This window comes from Sturnira hondurensis, unplaced genomic scaffold, assembly GCF_014824575.4.
Source record: "Sturnira hondurensis isolate 20B ecotype Veracruz unplaced genomic scaffold, ASM1482457v3 Scaffold0009733, whole genome shotgun sequence".
In the NCBI taxonomy this organism is placed as follows: Eukaryota; Metazoa; Chordata; class Mammalia; order Chiroptera; family Phyllostomidae; genus Sturnira; species Sturnira hondurensis.
In genome coordinates, this window is record NW_028082364.1 from 7024041 (window position 1) to 7043152 (window position 19112).

The window sequence follows — 19112 nt, forward strand, 5'->3', positions numbered from 1 at the left end:
CGCCCCTGACGCAGGCGGAGGGGTGAGCATGGGAGAATGAGTGGTGGGTGAAGGGGCGCCTGAGCGAGGGCGCGTGGGGAGCGGGCGCCTGCGGCAAACCCACGGTGAGGGGCAGCGCGCGCACGACGTCGGCGGCGCGCGCCCGTCCTGCCCTGGGCCACGTGGCCGGGGCGGGGTCGTAGAGCCGGGGAGTGGGCGGGACCAGGTGGCATGGGCGGGGCCGAGCCGGCGTGGCAAGAGATAGTGGGCGGGGCGGGCGAGGAGTGGGCGTGGCGAGGTTGGGCAGAGGCGCGGAGGGCGGGTGCGGAGGAAGTCACGTGTAGCGCGCTCACATGACTGGCGGTGCGATGGACCCGCTGCCCGCGGCGGCAGTCCCGGCGGCAGCAGAGCCGGAAGCGGACGAGGAGGCGGACGCACCGGCGGCAGGTAAAGCGGTCGGGCGGGTGGACGGCGCCCCAGGGCCCGCGCGGTGACCCCGCGGCCCTCCGCTCCCTTTCCGCCCCGGGCGCCCCGCGCCCTGCCGGGGCTCCTCTCCCACTGCTAGGGGCGCGCATAGCCCCGGGGGCTGGGTGTGCCGCCGCCGGTCCTGGGAGCCGAGCACCGGGTTCGCACGTCGCCACGCGCTCTTGCCCGTGTCTGTCCAGACCCCTCCGGGTAGCGGGCCCGCCCGCCCCACGCTTCCTGCGCAGCCGCGTGGGCACAGCGGCTGCACCTCCGGGGCCTCAAGCGAGTAATTTGGCCGCTCAGGACTTGGGCGTTTTGTGTGACTCGTCCCATTTGTCCACAGAAATGCAGGAGGCTTGGGTTTTTGAGGACGCCCCGTTTAAATGTGACCCCCTGTAGTCCTCTAACTGCAGAGTGCGCAGAGGTGGATGTTGGGGTGACTTACTGCTTCCTCCTGGCAGGGGGCACAGAGTTGGGGAACGCCGCCTGGGGGCTCTGGAAAGGTTCACCCTGAGGAGGCCACCCTGAAAGCGAGTTCTGGGGGCTCTTGGTTTACTCATTAAGGAGGAGTGGCCTCGAAGCTGCCTGGGTGTGTGTGTTGGGGGGGACATTGTACCGGATTGGTCTAATTGATAAGAAGACCCTGGGCCCCCCGGAGTCCGGAGTCTGGACGGCGGTCTCCCCTTCCCCAGCCCCCTTTGGTCTTCACTTATTTTTCTTTTCGCTTGAAGTGGAGTAAGGGGAAGCATGTGATCGTTCTTGAGTAGAACATCGTGTTCCTGAGGTCACAGGTTGCAGCCCAGCGTGGCCCAGTCAGCCCCACCTATACCAGGGCCCCAGACTGGACCCCTTGGCCCGAACACCCTTGGAGACGGGGGGCTGTGATTGGGTGGCAGTGCTCTTTGCCCTGCGCAGTTCAGGTCCTGGGTGCGGTGGTGGCTGGGGGGGGTCTCTTCTTGCAGGTCGAGGGGCTGCACTGGGTGTTTCCTGGAGCACCCAGGCACCCACGGCCGACCGCGGAGTCACGTTAAAACGCCGTCCCCTGGACTGACGCCCTGGGACTTCCCGGGACTTCCCCGGGCGGTGGCCTTCCTCAGGGCCAGGGCGATTTGGTAGGTGTGTTCCTGGAATGGACCTTGTAGCGCTTCTCCATCTCCAGATGGAGATGGAGCTTTCCTACACCTGGGGGGAGTCTTGAGGCGGGGTCTGTGGGCCGGCGGGCGTGGCGAGTCATTTCATTCCATTTCATTCGGTCCTGGGAGGCGGGCAGGTGAAGCATTGGGCACTCCTCTCTGCCCCCGGGGAAACTAAAGCCAGAGGTGGTGGGTAGGCCCAAAGAGGGCGCGGCAAAGGGGCATGCGCTGGTGGGCATGGGGCTCGGGTGGGTGGAGCTGGAAAACCTCAGCCTTTGAGAGTGAGGTTTCCCCCAGGATGTGTGTGTATCTCACACAGGAGCACAGGTCGGTTTGGGTGTGGTGCCCACACAGCTGGCACCCATCGTCAGGGGTGTTACCTGTGGGGATTTTCAGGTCTCCGCTCTGCAGCACCTTCGGGGTTGGCGGGAAAGATTACTGTGTTCACTGAGGACTTCCGCACTGGTCATGTTTCAGCCTTTTGAAGTTTAGGTTGTGGACGGCAGCTCCCTTCCTAAGAATTCAGCTTTTCACGATGCAGTTCGTGGACATGTGCAGCCTCTTTGACAGAAAGACATTGTAGGTGAAGTTGAAGTCTCACCCCGGCTGCTGTCACCCCCTCTGGCTTTACCGGAGCAGACCGCTGTTCTCAGTTTGGGGTGGAGCCTTCCAGTTCTGTTTTTATGGTTTACATGTGTGCGCACTCAGGAAACACGCCTCCTTGTCCACACCGCCCGTGTTTTCCCCTCGGGTGGTGTATTACTTTCCTGTGGTTGCTCTGATAAGTGACCACACACTCGCTGGCTTAAACAACGCAAGTCACTCCCGCAGAGTCCCCACTGTTGGTCAGTGGTGGGAAGTAGGCTCTCCTGGGCTGCGTTCCCCCCGAGGCCTGGGGAGGCCCCTGTTTCCTGGCGTCTGGAGTCCTTGGCTGCCGCTGCCCTTTCCTTAGCGGCCCTGGGCCACATCTTTCTCACGCTGTCATCTCTGGTCCTGCCTGCCTCGTCCCCTGCTCTGCGTGGAAGGACTCCTGGGGCTGCGCTGGGCCCACCTGCATAGTCCACGGCCCTTGCCCTCGATTCGGGTGAGACTGCGGCCCTCATTCCCCTTCACCGCGTAGCCCAGCAGGTTGGCAGGGCCCAGGGAGGGGGAGGCGGATATCTTTATAGTGCCCACCCCTGATGGATGGGGGCCCCAGGGATGGGATTGCTGGGCCCTAGGGCTCCCACTCTCTTCGCTTTAACGGACGCTGACAGATTATCCTCTGGGGCAGCAGTGACCAGTTTGTACGTGTAGAAGCCATGTAGTAAAACCATCCTTTCCCGTAAGGTCATTAACACGCAATACCATTTTTCACCTGCTTATTTTTATATTCTTTCGCAGTGCCGTTTTCTAAATGTTCTTTAGACTTAGAAAAATTAAGGAAGTATTTTGTTTTTGTTTTGATTGGCATTTCCTTGACCCTTAATTCATTTGAGGTTTAGTTTTTTGTAAGTTTCCCCTTGGATGGCCGCTCTGGGCTCACTGCTTGTATCTTTTGCCCATTTCCTGATGGGACTGTCTTTTCCTTACTGACAGCAATTCTTTCTGTATTTTGGACGTAAGAAAACCTTGGTGGGTTTTCTGCTGAAATTATAACTCTGAAAATAGCTGCTTGACCGGGACATTCTGTTCCTGGACTGTTCGGGATGAGTGGTTATTTCGGGGCCTCTCTGAGGTTGTGAACTCGGTGGTTGGGACGTCGGGTACGAATGACACAGAATGTGGGTGATGCTTGCTGGGTGGCCTGGTTTGCTTTGTTTGGACAGCATCACCCACTGGTAGGAACACACGGGGGCCCCTCGCCCTGCTCTCCGTGACCCTGGCCACTGTCGCTGGGTTTTTATGGCTTGGGACGACTGGCCCCGTTTCTGTCTGAGCGGCTCCTCCGCGGCATTCCAGGCGTTCCATCTGGGCAGGGCGCTCTGGGCCGGCTGTTTTACGAAACCTGCAAAACCTCCGATGCCTCCTGGTGGTCTTTGGGGCGAGGCCTGAATGCTGTCCGCCACCCTTGTCTGTGCAGCGGCCCGCCCCCTCAGCATGCCCGGGGACCCACCTGCTCTCTGCTCCCCAGCGCCACCCTGCCCGCCTCCCTGCCTGTGCACACGTGTCAGAAATCACTGAGCTGTCACCGAAGACGAACGCATCGGGCTGTGATGGACTCGCATCTCCAACTTCTGTTTGCATTTAGGCAAAACCCCCCATGCACCCGCCCTCCCCCACACTGGCTTCCATTGGCAGCTCCTGGGGCCCTGTGTCGCCTGGCGGGCATCTGCTCTGTGGAAGGGGCTCACGTGCTGGGGTGGGGCCGCGCGTTTGCTGTAGCTCATTGTAAGGGTCGCAGCACACGTTAGGTCTTTATGTGAGTGCTATTTCAGCTGTGTGTTTGGTCTTTACACTCTGTGTGTCTGACGCACACGCACACGCACACGCACACTCTGCACGGCGAAGTGTGCTGTTCCGAAGAAAGAGGAACTGACTCCGGAGCGCTGTTGTGCAGAACGCGTCCGGGCAGCGTCTGTGGTTAGCCAGGAAGGGATGTGCCTGGGTGGGGGATTCTGTGTGATGTTCGCTTTTCCATCCAGAGGAAAGCGCCGCGTGGAAGAGACGGCAGCACACTGCGCTGGCCGGGGTGGCAGGGAGCGGCTGGGGCGGGGGTGCGGGGGGTACTGACCCACCCTCGGCCTTCGTGTGTTTTTCTTTAGAATCACCAGACTTCAGGGGTGACCTTCTGTGTGAAAGTATCAGGATTAATGTGTCATTTTATCTGTCATTTCACAGTAGAAAACGACCTGGTAAACCCGACATCCTGACTCATTAGAAGGACTTGCCAGCCGCGCAGCCTGGCCCACAAAGGGGGCGCAGGGGGCCCCGTCCCGAAAGCATGCTGCAGAAGTGTGGGGCCCCCTGTCCGCCTCCCTGGTGCAGCGCCCGCCTCTGCCGTGTCTGTCCGAGCGTGGTTGGTGCTGGTGCGTCCAGCCGTGTTGGGGGCCCCTGGCACCAGCAGGAGGGAGGACGCAGACTGTGGCGACACCGGCTTCTGTGTGGCGGCGGGAGGGTACCTGGGAACCCCACCTGCGTTCTGAGCATCTCCCCGGTGGGGCCACCAGCTGGGGAGGAAAGCCAGGCGGCTCCTGACGTGGCACAGTTACCTCGCAGCACGGGTTTGCCTCCCAGCTCCGGAGGAAGTCCAGTCCAGGCTGGGGTGGGTCGGCCTTTCCAGAACTGGCCACTCCCTGCCGGTGGCATGCAAAAGGACAGAGCTGCACTGTGTTGTAGCTCTTGGATGTGGGGGGGGGGGGTCCCGCGTGTTACAGCTCACGTGCTTCTTAGGTTGCCCGTGAGACGGAGGCGCAGGAGAGTCTCTGTGGAAGAACTGCGTCACGGGGTGTGGACGGGCTTTGTCCCAGACAGACTGCGCCCCAAGCGTCCCCGTCAGCAGGAGAGGTCTCCACAAAGGGGAGCTCGGCGGGGGACTGTGGTGGTGTGGTTGTGCCGACGGCCAGGCACCTGCTGTGTGCTGGACGCTCTGTCTGTCCGCGGTGCCGAAGCACCAGCGTACACCGCAGGCCAGTCAGGGGAGCGGTTGCTTCCCCCCCTGCGCTACAGATGGGGACACCGAGGCACACAGCGGTCCCGTCCTTTGCCCAGGGCCATACAGCTGTCACACGGGGGAGCTGGGGTGCCCACCCGGGCGTCTGCTGCAGTTAGGGTGCGGCCCACGGTGTCTCCTTGCTGTAGTCCGCGTGGGCTGGCATCTCCTACCCACCCCTTAGGATCCCGCCTTAGGGATCCACTCACCCTCCCCTCCCAGATGGGACGGTCCCTCTTCTAGCAGCTGTCCTGTGAGGAGCCCACTGCGAGGTGCCACTGCTCTTTCCAGAAGGGGAGTGAGTGCGCTTGAATGGTGGCATGGGACACAGTGACAGGCGCTGGCCTTGGAGCGGGGGCGCGCTGTCGTCTGTAGGAGAACCGGCGCCACGGAGCGGGGCTCAGCTGCATGCTGCGTCTGCAGCAGACGCTCAGGTCAGGTCAGCCGGGCCCGGGGTCATGCGGGTCTGTTTGCAGGTGAGGCCAGTGTCCAGGCACCCCGCTCACAGGTCGTGTCTCTGGGGGTGTGACATGCGGGCTGAGCTCTCTCCTTGGAGGACGGTGTGCAGGTGACCGGTTGGGAGGCACAGGTACAGAAGAGCAGAGGGCGGCCTGCTTGCCCGGGGGTCCCCAGAGTCTGTGAGACGCAGTGGTGGGGAATATGGTCTGCACCCTCTGGTTGCGGCAGCTGCCAGTGCCTGTCCCTGAGGCGTCCCTTCTTCCTCTGGTTGGTGAGCTGTGTGCCTGGGTGTGGACGCGGCAGGTGGCCGGGAAGCAGGGGTCTGGTCATACGCCTGGTGGTCCTTTCCACAGGTCAGCATGGGCCTGGTTGGATGGGTCCTTATGTGTCCTGGGGTCCCACGGTCAGGTGAGTGCTGGGGACTGCGGGCCGGACCAGGGCAAGGGTTTAGACAACAAAAACCAGAGACAGGTGAAATTTAGGGGCAAGGAGGTTTTTTCCTTGAACTTCAGTCTCCTACATTGTAAGCTATCCCAAGGTTCCCCCAATGACCTAAAACAGCTTCCTCTCGAGCTGTGCAGAACGTCGCCAGGCCTTGTGGGCACCAGAACCGAGGGGCCCCTAGAGGTTTCTCTGGGGAGGGCTCAGCTGAACAGACCCTTAGGAACAGGGCCGCAGCATCCGTCCCTGGGGGCACGGCGATCCGGTGGCCCTGTGTCACTTCCTTGGGCCCTGATTTGAGTCACAGGAAATCACCTGACAGGTGACAGTTGCAGCCTTGACCTCGGTTTTCTGATGTCTCAAGAAACAGACCAGGGATTTCTCTCCCGCCCCCCCGTGGTCTGGTCCCTTGCGTCTCCCCGGGAAGGAGTAGCCAGCCATCACAGCTTGAAAGTGTCCTCTGTGTGTGTGCGAGTGCGTGAGCCAATGAGTGGGCACACGCGTCTCTGAAGTCGCAGGGCATTCGAGCCGCCCCTGGGGTGACTGTGGGACTGGGGCAGTCGATCGGTTCCCGAGGGACCACGACGCCACCGCCAGGCCCCCCAGGATGCAGTGTGCACGGAGCCCTGTCCCCTCCGTGGTCCCTGTGGTCCAGGTTTTTGTGAGCTGTGAGCTGAGCCTCTCGTGTGCGGGTCCTTTAGAAGGACCGGGTGCCGGGCTCTGTGCTGGACACTTTTACATCCCTGCTTTGGTCTTTTAAACTCTTGTCACTGAACAATAGCGTGGTTGACCTTGTCCCCATTTTAGAGATGAGAAAGCCGAGTGCAGGGAGGCGAGGGTTTGTTCGGCGTCAGGAGTCCGGGATTTGGGGGGGGGCCTGACCCCAGCCTGGGGCAAACCTGCCCCTGCCCCATGTGGGGTGTTGAGTGAGGCCGCACCAGTCAGGGAGGGAACTCGGGACTTGGTGTCATCAGGTAGCTTGTGACTTGCCTCGCTGCCAGTCAGGCCTCCAGTCTCCGCATCTGTGAAATGGGGTTGCAGTGCCCGCCGAGAGTGGTTCAGGGTTGGAGAGGTGTTATATGCAGCATCTGGGAAGGTTCCAGACACCGAGAAGTTCCCGGCCCTGATGGGGACCGGGAGACACGTGCTGGGTGTCGGCACTGAGCTTTGGAGGCTGGGGAGGTCCTGGGTGGAAGGTCTCAGCTGACACACACTGGGTGTCTGTTTCTGCTCTGATTCAAGCCACGTGGGGAGACGGGAGAGTGTTTGGCTGGGTTGGTTGCTGATCCAGACTTTTGTAATCAGGGTTTGGGCCTTATAACCGCGTGGGGACAAACAGGCCCAGCTGCAGATTGTCAGAAAGGCCCTGGGTGCTGCGGGGAGACACTGCCCCCCTCAGCATGTGCTCTGCTGTCCCTTGCTGAGGCACGGCTCCTGTCACCGGCCAGGCCTCCCTGTGATCTGCAGGTGTCGTTGCCCTGCCGAGGCGCCCACCAGGTCTCGATGATGCTAGGTGGCCTTGCTCGTGGGAACAGGTCCCCAGCAGTCGGTCCACAGACTCTGCTGAGCGCCAGGCTCTGGTCCGGTCGCCGGGAAGCTGGCTGTGAACAGGACGAAGAGGCCTATGGTGCGCGCTCAGGTTCTTGCAAGGGGCATGGACGGCGTGCGGTAGACACAAGGAAGTGGGGGGGCGGGGCGAGCCAAGTGCCCCTCAGTGGGTGGCACAGCGTCGGGTGCTGGCACCCGGGTTCCAGGGAGAGGAAGGGATCAGTCGGGGGTGTCGGGGAAAGAGCGTCCCGCAGAAGGGACATAGCGTGCAGGCTCCAAGGCCGGAAGGTGCGTGCTGAGGTCAAGGACGGCCAGGTAGCCAGTGTGGCTGGAGAGAGGTGACAAGGTGGGGGGCAGCGGGGTGGGGAGGGGGCATTCGCCCCATTGACTTGAGGAAAACCTGTGTTCTGGACCCCCGTTAGGAAGCTGAAATTTCGGTTTTCCCATTCCTGGTGTCACGAGGGTGCCTCCCGTGGGTGGCCGCAGGGACCACAGTGACATCCAAGGGGGGTTTCCAAGGACAGAGTTACTACCCGGGCCACGCCGGTCAGGGTGCTGGGCTTTCCCTGTGTGGGTGTAAAAGCTGTTTGGGGAAGTGTCTGTTACAGGGAAGACCTGGGATTCTCCGGGAACTGGTTCCAAGGGTTGGAGAAAATGCAGCCAAGCAGTTTGAGAGAGTGGATGGTCTTCAGGGTATTTTTAACCGCAGGAACCGTTCCTCGGAGAAGGGTTACGTGGTTCTCAGTTCCGTGCCTAGGGCATTACACAATTGCAGTTTTGAGGAACAGGGAACTTCTCGGGAATAAGGAACCCTGGTTGTGACGTGAGCGGGGACTAACGCAGCCGTGGTGGGAGCGGCGCCGGCCAGCGCGCCTGGCCTGGGAGCCATCGCTGTTGGGCGTACAGATTGGCCCAGTAGCTTTGCCAAGCGGGAGACCCTCCTCCTAAGCTGAACGGTGGGAAATCCTGGGTGCCGGCATCTTCCTCTTCGGTGTGGACGCAGCCGCAGTGCACACCCGTGTCTGGGGTGATCTGTGTGTAATGGGAGACACCGCAACCCTGCGGCTGCCACGGTCCCACGGTGTCCACACCCGGCACGGTGGGGGAGGAAGTCAGAACAGGACCTCGAGGTCTGACGCCACTCACGTCACAGCACAACAGGCAAATCAAGACAAGACAAGAACACAACACCCTGCAGTGTTAGAAGGCAGTGTGCCCCTTGGGGCGGGAGGGACTTGAAGGGGACCTGGGGGGCGTGGGGTGCTCCTGATGTGGCGTTTCTTCTGGGTGCTGGTACACTGGAGTATGGATTCGTTCAGCGGAACTTTCGATGTTTACGCTCTTCTGAATGCTCTTTCAAATATAAAGAAGTCGAGAAAGTCGGTGGGAAAAAGAACGTCGTGAACGTCGTGTGTTTCTTAATGGGAGACAGTGCTGGTGTGCGTTTGTGGACACCTGTGCGGAGAAGGTGCCAAGCCCTGCCTGGCCCTGCTGCCCATCAGCTCTGGGGCGCTGCTGGCTTTGGAATGGGAGTGGGAAGGCGTAGGTATGCACGTTTGTTTCACCCAGTCTTCGGAAACAATGTGGCCAGCGTGGGCCGGGGAAGCTCTCGGCTGGATACTGTTTCTGATCCTGTCCGTCCTCTCCTGCACGTTCGGAATATTTACCATCAAGACAAATGTAACTGTATTTACCTGTGTGTTTGAAGAAAGGCTCGCTGGAAGCAAAACAGTTTCCACAGTAACTGTTTGAGTGGCGAGGGACTTGGGAGGGCTTCGCTTTTCCTCAGAAGATTGGGAGAGAGGTGTGGTCATGCAGAGACACACTGGACATTGAAAAATCGCCCGTCATCGCTCTGTACGTGTGGCGAGCAAGACGAAGGTGGGCGTTTATAGATTGCAGGTCGGGGTGATGTTCCTTTCTTGTTAGGCCGAGATGTTACGGCACGTGAGCCAGTAAAAGACACACACGCACCGCACGGCTAGTGAACTTGAGCCCTGGACGGTTTCTCTCTCACCGGGCTCTGGAGCGAGGGGTCGTGGAAGAGCTGACGGGGGCAGGTCCTGTTAGCAGGGTGGCCCCGACCGTGCCCTGGCCACGCAGCCGCCGAGTCCTGCTTCTGAGGCCAGGGCTGCGGACAGGAGGAGGATGCCTCTGCTCCCGCTTCCTGAGGACAGTGTGAGGACACGTGTCACGCAGAGACAGTGCCCCGCCTGAGGTCAGCTGCGGGCCCAAGTGTGTGGTGCCCGGGTGGAGAGCTGTCTGGCAGGCACCGTTCACCCCGCGCCCGCTGAATGACTGCGCACGGCAAGGCAGTGGCGGTTGGCAGCACCCGGTCTTTGCGGGATTTGGGGCATCGAGTGCCTTCCGCTCTGTGACTGTGGTCCTCAGGCTGTGGCCCTGGGACTCGCCTCACCTGGAAGCTGGTTAGAAATTCGGGTTCCTAGACCCCCATTGGAGACGCCGAGGGTAGGGCCCAGTCATCTGCAGCTTTAAAATAAACCCACAGTACAGACGTGCAGACACTGTGTGACGTGTACATGTATGTGACATGCACGTGTGTGTGACACAGTGTTAACCGTTTCCAGGTTTCCCGGTGTGCCTTGCGGCTGCATCGAGCACGTCCGTGTTGCTGAGCATCCATCGTGCCCTTCTCCCCACACTGACCCCCTGCCCTGCCCCGGGTGCCCGGCTTCCTGTCCCTGTGACCCTGACAGGTGGATCATGTGGTGGATCACGTGGCAGTTGAGCTGCAGGGGGTGACGGGACCTTCCTCCCTGCTGCCTGTGGCACCACGTGACCCCCCCGCTCGGTGAGGGGCTCTCTGCCAGCCGAAGAACCCGGGAGTGCCAGGACGCTGGGAGTTAGGGGGACCCCAGTGTCCAGTGCTGCCCCCCGCCTCACGTGTGGCCACCTGTGAGGGGCCGGCCTGTGCCTGCCGAGGGTCTCCCTGCCTGTGACTTCTGTCTGCTCAGCCTTTGCTGAGAGAGGCTGGTGGAGACAGGGCAAGGGCCTGCCCGATGGCCGGGCTCCCTGGACATGCCCGCGGGGTTGGGCCCTTTGGACCCGGTGAGCAAGGGCCCCCCACGCCACGGCTGACGGCACCCTGGAGCCGGGCCTCTGTGGACACAGAGCTGGCGGGACGGCTGCCTGGGGTCCTGACGGAAGCATGACAGGGCACAGAGGCATGTGTGGGCGTGCCTGAAGGCCCGTCACTGGGTGTCAGTGAGCCACCGTGTGTGGCGGAGCAGCCCCGTGCGGGCAGGGCTGGTACGGGGCAGGGCACGCCCCCTCAGGAAGCCCGTGAGCAACTCGGCCACCGTGGCGGCGGCGGGCCCGGGACCCTAGACCCTCGCTTTACAGGCTGGAAGCTCAGGGGCGGTCAGGCCACGCAGCTAGGAGATGGCAGGGGCTGCACTTCAGCCCGCGCTGTCGGAAGTCAGACGCGTCCCCGGCCCCCGGCCTTCCTGTGTGACGCCCGGCTGGCCTCCTCTCCATCCGTTCTCTCCCCGTGGAACTGGCTACCAGGGTGTCCGTTTGCCAGGAGTGTCAGAGCCCTGTCCTTGAACTTGGCAGGTCCCCGCAGAGGCTGGGAACCTCCTCAGGGAGCCTGGCACCCCCTGCAGGTGCGGCCCTCGTGTGGCCATGGAGCTGGAGGGGCCCCTTTTCCTGAACTGTTACTATTTTGGTGAAAATCATACCTGTCCTATGTAACACATAGGCACCCGGAATCATAGCGCTAGACACGTCTGGCCGTTGAGGTATTGGGGATGCCAGCCCCCCAGCTCTTACGTATTCATGCATGTGTGTGCACACACACTCACGCACATACTCACACTCACACTGACACACACGTTTTGATGAGTTGTGAGCCTCTACTCCTTTGCCGCTGCACTTAAGTCCTTGGTAACGAGGCCCCGGGACAGAAAAGGACGAGGAGAGACGAGTGCAGACGGGAGGGCCCCTGTTCCTGCCACCCTGCAGGTCCCTCTGCCAGGGTGGACGCTGCCCTTGGCGCCCTCGCCCCCGGCTTGCGGGGCTTCTTGTGCCCCTGGGGGCTCCCAGGCACACTGGGAGGCCTGGGTCTGTTTTCTTTGCTGAGCGTTAAGGTCAGGTGAGGGCAGCTCCATTTTCAGTCCTGAAATGCTGACTCACATCACGGATGGAGGTGACCCTGTCATTAGCTCTGAGGCGTGGCCCGGACAGTTGCTGGGAGGTCAGTCCTGGCCACATGGGAAGCAGTTAGGGAAGGAAAGGCCCCTGGTCCTGCTGAGCTTCCTGGAACTAGGCTTCCCCGCCGTGGGACATTGCCAACCTCATTTCTTGCCGGAAGGACCTTGGTTCTCGTGAGTGCTCTCTGTGCTGGTCACCAGACTGACCATGAGCTTGGCTTTCCTGTTTGTGCGCCGCTGAGGCCTCAGTCTCTGAGCTGCCTGCCACACAGGCCGACCTCCTATCTGCGAGGAAGCAGGCGTTCTGGGGCACAGGACTGGGATCCCGGCCTGCACACGCATGCGGGAGCGTCACCATGGGAACGGTCGCTCTCATACGGGCAGGTGGCGCGTGAGCAGGAACTGGGGGACACACAGTTACGTGGCCGGTGTCTTCTGCTTGAAGCCCGTTTCTGACGCCGGAGGACAGGACTTTGTTTGGCACACAGCTTGTCGGTGCACCACTTCCTGTCCTTCCACCAGTCCAGAGCGAGATCGGACTGGTCCCGGGTGTGGGCGTGGTGCCGACTCGAGAGCAGACACACCCTCGGAGCAGGGGCTGGCCTCTGTGCGTGAACGAGTGGGTGGGTCCTGGGCCGCTGAGGGCTTTGGCCTGTGCCGGCCCGAGTCCCTGGGCTGGACTAGCTGGTGGCTCGGGGACCGAGAGCTGGCGCTGCCCCCGCTTTCCCCGCAGCCAGTCCCATGCGGCGTCACCGTCTCTCCTCCAGACTTGCCCATGCCCCAGGCCAGTGAGTGGAGCGACCTGGACCCCCGTCGCATGCAGATGCCGCAGGGGAACCCGCTGCTGCTGGCCCACACCCTGCAGGAGCTGCTGGCCAGGGACTCCGTGCAGGTGGAGCTCATTCCCGAGAAGAAGGGCCTCTTCCTGAAGCATGTGGAGTACGAGGTGTCCAGCCAGGTAACTCGGTGCGGCGGGGTCCGCACGCTGGGCCCACAGGGAAGACGCAGGCGGGGATGGCGGAGAGCCAGGCTGCCCCGTGTCTCGTGGTGGCTCAGCCCGTCCTCACCGTCCCCGTGCAGACACTGCTGCTTGGAGGCTCATTTGGGCAGGATCCCAAACGGTGGGACACACGTTCAGCTCGTTTTGTACATATGCACATTTCACTGTCTTTAAAAAGATTTCACTTATTTTTAGAGAGAGGGGAAGGGAGGGAGGAAGAGAGGGAGAGAAACATTGAAGAGTGAGTCATCGATCAGTTGCCCCTCGTGCACCCCCTACTGGGGACCCAGCCTGTAGCCCAAGGATGTGCCCTGACTGGGAATTGAACCACGAGCCTCTCGGTTTGCAGGCCAGCACTCAATCCACTGAGCCACAGCAGCCAGGGCACATTCGACGTTTTCTATAGCCTTTCTAGTTGGGGCAGTTCTAGGACACAGCAAAATTAAGCAGGAGGCACAGAGATCCCCCGTTCCCCGATCCCCCACGCACGGCCGCCTCCTTTGTCAACCTGCCCACTGGAGCGGTACGTGAGGACTCATGTGCCTCTGTCACTGACACCCAGAGTCCACAGTCCACACCGGAGCCGCTCTGGGTGCTCACGTCCTGTGGGTTTGGACAGATGCGTCGCCACAGGTGTCCTCCATGACACAGCTGCGTCCTGCAGAGTTGTGTCGCCGCCCCCCCCCCGCCCCACCTGCACACCCCTCGCCTCTTCCTCCCTCAGTCCTTGGCAGCTGCCCATCTCTTCACTGTCCCCACAGTTTCACCTTTCCCAGAGTGTCGCCAAATGGGAGTCACACTGTGTGCTGCCTCCCCGGACTGGCTTCCTGCTCAGCAGTGTCCGTGGTGGTCTGGGCGGTGTGCCGGGTTTGGACGAGGCCGCTCATGCGCGTCTCTGATGCAGGCTCTGACCTTCGACCCCAGCCAGATTACCCTGCTGACGAGGACACGAGCCTGGCGGAGCCGGCAGCTTCCTCCGCAGTGGGGCTGCAGGTTCCCGGGAACCCGCGGGGAGCCCCAGTCGGTCTCTGTGCTCTGACCTCGGCCTGAGGGCCTCTCGGGGAGGCCAGAGACGCAGTGTCTGCGTCACCGAGGATGTCTCGGGGGACACCCCTGGCCGGGAGTGCAGAAGGCAGTGCCCTTCTGCGCACTGTTCAGGGGCGAGGAGTGCCCACCTCAGGGGTCAAGGATCCCTGCGGGGCCTCCTCTCTCCCGGAAGACCTGGAGGGACGCAGTAGGGACGAGGTCAGAGCTGCGCAGGGCTCCGTGTCCGCGATGAGCAGGTGGCTTTCCTTTCGGTGAAGGCCTGTGATGGAAGACGAGGGCCCGGTGGCCCTGCCTGTGGGGTCCAGCAGGGGCGAGGGTGCTGGCGAGTCTGAGTGCGGGGCCCTTTGCCTTGCAGCGCTTCAAGTCCTCCGTGTACAGACGCTACAACGACTTCGTGGTCTTCCACGAGCTGCTGCTCCAGAAGTTTCCCTACCGCATGGTGCCCGCCCTGCCGCCCAAGAGGATGCTGGGAGGTATGGCGGGGCCGGCCTTGGGGGGCGGGGAGTGGGACGGGCCCCTGGGTGCTGAGATCCTGGCCGCCTTCTCTGGGGGTACCACCCTTCTCGTGCAAGGGTTCCTGCTGGTCTCCAGGGGCCTTGTTCAGTAGCTTCAGAATAGCGTTTTAAATACTATCTCTGCCCTGGCTGGTGTGGCTCAGTGGATTGAACGCCGGCCTGGGAACCAAAGGGTCACTGGTTCGATTCTCTGTCAGGGCACATGCCTGGGTTGCAGGTCAGGTCCCCAGGAGGGGCTGTGTGATATTTCTCTCCCTCTCTTCTCCCTTCTCCGTCTTTCTAAAAGTAAATTAATAGGAAATTGTAAAAACACTCTTTCTATTTGTGGTCAGACTTAAATGTCTTTACACATCCACCTTTTCTTCTTGAAGTGAAATGTGTTCATTGGTCCCACTGCGGGGTGAATTGGAGGTCACGTGAACGGGAAAACAGGGTTCAGTGGAGGTGTGTGGCCTCAGCCGTTCCTCGCTGCAGGGTCACAGGACGGGACTTCAGTGGGGGTGGTGCAAGGGCGTTGGCTCTGAGGTTCTCCTTGGCCGTCCGGGCCCCTCGTGTTCGTCCGAGGGGGTGCCAAGTGGGTGCCCTCTGCTCTTGCTCCCTCGGCTCTTCGGGTGCGACGCCCACTGCCCTGGGCTGGCCGAGCACGGGCTCCGGGCCCCTCCCTGCGTGGCCACCTGGGGCCCCAGAGTGCAGTGGGCCCTGCCCGCCTCCGTGGGTGACCCACGTCCTGTCTTCAGCGGACAGGCAGTTCATCGAAGCCCGGAGGAGAGCGCTGAAGCGCTTCACCAACCTGGTGGCCCGGCACCCCCCCTTCTCGGAGGACGTGGTCCTCAAGCTGTTCCTGTCCTTCAGCGGTCCCGTGAGTACCTCAGCGCCTCGGGCAGGCCCTGGTCCCTGGCTCGGTGCTCCCCTGCTCTCTGCCTGTCCCTCGTGTGGCTGCCCCGGGGGCTGGGTTAGAGCAGGTCGGCCACGGTTGGGGCTCTGCAGGGTTCGGTGTGTCGCATGGAGGGGTCCTTGGTGTGGCCACGTGGGAGGCTCCGTGGTTCGAGGACGTCCCAGAGACTCCAGATGTGAGTGCGTGTTTCCTGGAAGGAAAGAGGCCACGTTCGACCAAGGGCGGCCCCCCCACCACCACCAGCCGAGTCTCCCAGCAGGGCCGGTGTGGCCCCGTGAGCTGGCTGTGATCGCCGCGTGCGCACCGATGCAGCGAGAGCCTGGGGTGGTGGCTTGACTCACTGTCTGGAGTCGAGGTTGAAGGTGGGAAGCTGAGGCAGAGCCACCGCCCTGGCCACAGCTGGGTCCCCAGGACAGGCACCTCTTCTGTGGAGACCCTCTCGTCGTGGGGGTGGGCTGGGGGTGGCCCCAACAAGGACATTTTGTTGGCGGGTCGTGCGCCTGACCATCTTCTTGTTCGGAGGCCAGGGAAGGGGCTGGGGCAGGAAGGCCCAGCTGCAGGAAGGCCTGGGGGCAAAGGGCAGAGGGCAGAGTCAGGGACTACGGGCCTGGCCTCCTCCTCCCCTCACTGCCTCGAGGCAGAAGCAGCTTCTGACCCTTGGAGAAAGTTCACTGCTCCACTGTGGCCCCCGGGCGACCTGCGGGTGCTGCTGGTTGTGTGGGGCTGTTGCCAGACACCGGGGCACGCCTGTCCTGGAGCTGGGAGTGTGTGGCTTCTGTTCCCTCGGGGGGTGGGGTGGGGGTAGGGGGGCAGGTCCCCTCGGAACAGAGAGCTTTGTTGCCAGAGGGGATGTGGTGGGAGAGGGGAGCTGACAGCGGCTGAGGACAAAGGAGGGGTGGAAAGGACGTAGCTGGGTGTGGCGCCAGGTGGCCCTGGTCTGGAGGTGTGGGGCTCCCTTGGCCCCTTGCTTTACACAGCTGGGGGGTCCCCAGGACCCCAACCCCATTTTTTTGTTTGGTAAAATGAGACCATTGGAACAGATATTCTGGGTGTTTCTGGAATGCTGGATTCCTGACCCTAGAGGGACCTCATTCAGCGGCTCTAGGTTAGAGTCTCTGCTTGTTTCCCTGGCTCTTAGTGGGGCCTTCTCCTGCAGCATGGTGGGGGGCTGGGCAGGAATCTGAGGGCCACCCTCTCTCTGCCCCAAGCTGCCCAGGGATGCTGGGGGCCGCATCCCATGGGTTGTTCCTGGGAAGGAAGGGCCCTCAGCTTTCTAATGCTCTGAATCTGCCGTCTGTTCAGGGTCTGTGGGCGGAGCCACCCTTTCCTGAGGGGAAGGGGGTCTCCACTCCCCGAGTGGGGTCCGCAGAGCTGCCTCTGGGGAGCCATCCTTCCCCATCCCAGAACGACCCCCTGAGCTTCGGAGCAACGGGGAGAGTCGAACCAGAGACAGTGAGGGAGTGGCACAGTGTCCTGTCCCCATGAGCGTGGACGCAGGGCGGCCCTAACCCGGTCCTGACCTTACTGTGCTGCGTCCCTCCCTCCACAGGACGTGCAGGGCAGGCTGAAGGAGGCGGCGCAGTGTGGGGGGGACGAGTTCCTGACCTGCAAGCTCGCTCCCCGGGCCAAGGTACGGAGTGGAGAGCGGACAGGGGCGTCCGTGTGCTTCCCCACGTGACCCTCGGGTGGCGGCCGGCATCCTGCCCCTTGTGGAGACGAGGGAACAGGGCAGAGAGGCTTCCGTGCCCAGTGCCCACTTGCCAGCCTTTCGGGGTCCAGGGCCTGATGGTCAGGTCGGCGGGCGTCCAGTGAACGGCATCTGCTCCCTGAAAGGGCGGTGGCCATGGTTCTGTAGCTTCCTGTTTCCTCCTTGAACTTCGTCCCCACAAACCGAGACTCGCTCCCTGTGCTCCATTCCCGGAGCTTTCTGTTTTGTAGGCGTGATGTAGTCAGCGGGGTCAGCGTCACAGCAGGTGGAAAGTGACCCCTGGGGACTGGGTGGGGGCTGCAGAGGCCTCCCCGCGTTGACGCCTCAACCTCGGGTTGTGGGTCACGCGTGGGGTGCGGTGGCAGGACCTGCTGTGCGGTCAGTGTCCGGGATGCCGGAGTCGCAGCCCCTTGGTGTCATCCAGCTGTCCCTGCCACACGTGCGACGACGCTTCTCCATCCCTGGGACACGAGGGGTCAGGGGCAGGCCCCCACGTGCCCGGGACTGGGGAGTCCGACTGTTTTGTGGGACGGGCCCATCTGGTCTGAGCGGTGCTGCCCACCCAGATGCGCGGCCTTCCCTCCCGCCCGGCAGGACTTCCTCCCGGCGGATGTTCAGACTCAGTTCGCGCTCAGCCGGGAGCTGATCCGCAACGTCTACAACAGCTTCTACAAGCTCCGCGACCGGGCAGAGCGGATCGCGTCCCGGGCCATCGACAACGCTGCGGACCTCCTCACGTTCGGGAAGGAGCTGAGGCAGGTGGTCCTGCTGGGTGCCCCGGAGGTGGGCGGCCTCAGGCTTCCGCGTGGGCCCGCAGCAGAAGGTGCCCCCGTGCTGAGCTGTGGGGGGGAGGGCGGGGCACTCGGGGGTGGGGCAGAGAGAAGTGGGTTTCCCACACAGACGTGCACCAGCTTCTCGTGGGTCACCTTGCCCGTTGTTGGGATTAGATGGACTTGACCTGGGAAGGGCCCCCCAGCTGTGGGTGCTTTGGAGGAGAGGCGGGGCCTCACCTGGGCCCCGCCCCTGGGCAGACTCCAGGGGCTGGCTTCCAAACCCGCAGCAGGATCCGTGGGGAGGCCTGGGGGCAGCAGGCCTGGGGCTGGGGTCCCTTTTTTCTAGGAGGCTCCCGGCTTCTCACAGCCACTCTCTGAGGAGCGAGGGCCTGGGTCAGGAGAGGCGCAGGTGGCCCCGGGGGGACGTGCGTTTGGGCTGGGGGAGGTGGCCAGGGTGCTGGCCGTGAGCTCTGAGGCCCTGAGTGTCTCGTCTGCTGTCCCGTCCCCGCCCCCCTCAGTGCCCTAGGGTCCGACACCACCCCGCTCCCCTCCTGGGCCGCCCTGCACAGCAGCACATGGGGGTCCCTGAAGCAGGCGTTGAAAGGCCTGTCCGTGGAGTTTGCCGTGCTCGCCGACAAGGCTGCGCAGCAGGTGAGTGGGCGGCTGCCCGCGCCCGCCCCAGGGCCCTGTGGGGCGGCTGCTGGGGTGCACACGCAGGTTCCGGTGGTGAGCTGGTGACCGCCATCCTGGGGTTGGGACCGCACGTCTCCTAGGTTCCCCGTGCTCCCTGTCAGCATCTACGCCCCCGAGAGGGTTGCTGACGCCGAGCCGGTGGGGTTCTGGCCTCCGGAGACTTGGCTGGGAAGGTACGGTCTGCCCTGGGAGACCCCGCTTGGGCTTGGCTTGTGGGTGGGCCAGAGCCCACCTGGCCGTCTGATGGCTCACAAGAACAGGGTCTTGGCTCCCGCACCCGAGACTCTCCGCCCTCAGCCGGTCGCCTCGGGAAAAGCCCGTGCCGTGGTGGGTGCCGTGCAGGACTCCGAAAGACCTCGTCGTCTTGGGGGCCTGTCCACAGACCCGGTCATGTGAGGCAGGGGTTCATCCGGCTGCTTCTCTGCTGTGAAGCTGTCACGTAATTTCTCGGTGAAGTTGGCTCCCTGGTCCTCGGGGAAAGGGCGCTTTGGCTGCTGGCAGATGCAGTCACAGCAACGTGCGTGTGAAGCCCTGGCTGCTGAGGTTGCCTGGCAGCAGGGGTGGGCTGCAGTGGCGCATCTGGGGCTGTGCTGCTGGGGGCTGGTCCGGCTTCGGAGGGTGCTTGGGTGCCTCTCAGTGCCGGGCGGGGAGGC

At 62.6% G+C, this 19112-nt stretch overlaps 2 protein-coding genes across 5 annotated transcripts in view; one reads left to right on the top strand and one right to left on the bottom strand.

Annotated features, from left to right (window-relative positions):
• SNX8 (sorting nexin 8) overlaps window positions 1–19112 on the top strand; it is a 23968-nt gene continuing 4856 nt past the window's right edge. For 2 of the 4 annotated variants that reach the window (XM_037057933.1, XM_037057935.1), the window contains exons 1-7: window positions 312–426; window positions 12596–12786; window positions 14231–14348; window positions 15128–15249; window positions 16835–16915; window positions 17588–17748; window positions 18285–18417. In XM_037057933.1, coding sequence (XP_036913828.1) covers window positions 333–426; window positions 12596–12786; window positions 14231–14348; window positions 15128–15249; window positions 16835–16915; window positions 17588–17748; window positions 18285–18417 — 900 coding nt within the window. In that variant the 5' untranslated portion in view covers window positions 312–332. Of the gene's footprint in view, window positions 23–311; window positions 427–11155; window positions 11283–12595; window positions 12787–14230; window positions 14349–15127; window positions 15250–16834; window positions 16916–17587; window positions 17749–18284; window positions 18418–19112 lie in introns of those variants that run through there. The other 2 variants (XM_037057936.1, XM_037057937.1) reach the window with 2 other exon arrangements.
• NUDT1 (nudix hydrolase 1) overlaps window positions 3658–19112 on the bottom strand; it is a 27520-nt gene continuing 12065 nt past the window's right edge. Inside the window, exons 5-6 of the mRNA XM_037057941.1 lie at window positions 15958–15964; window positions 3658–3672 (exon numbers count right to left, since the gene is read on the bottom strand). The gene's annotated coding sequence lies outside the window, so the exon portion shown is untranslated. The remainder of the gene's footprint in view (window positions 3673–15957; window positions 15965–19112) is intronic.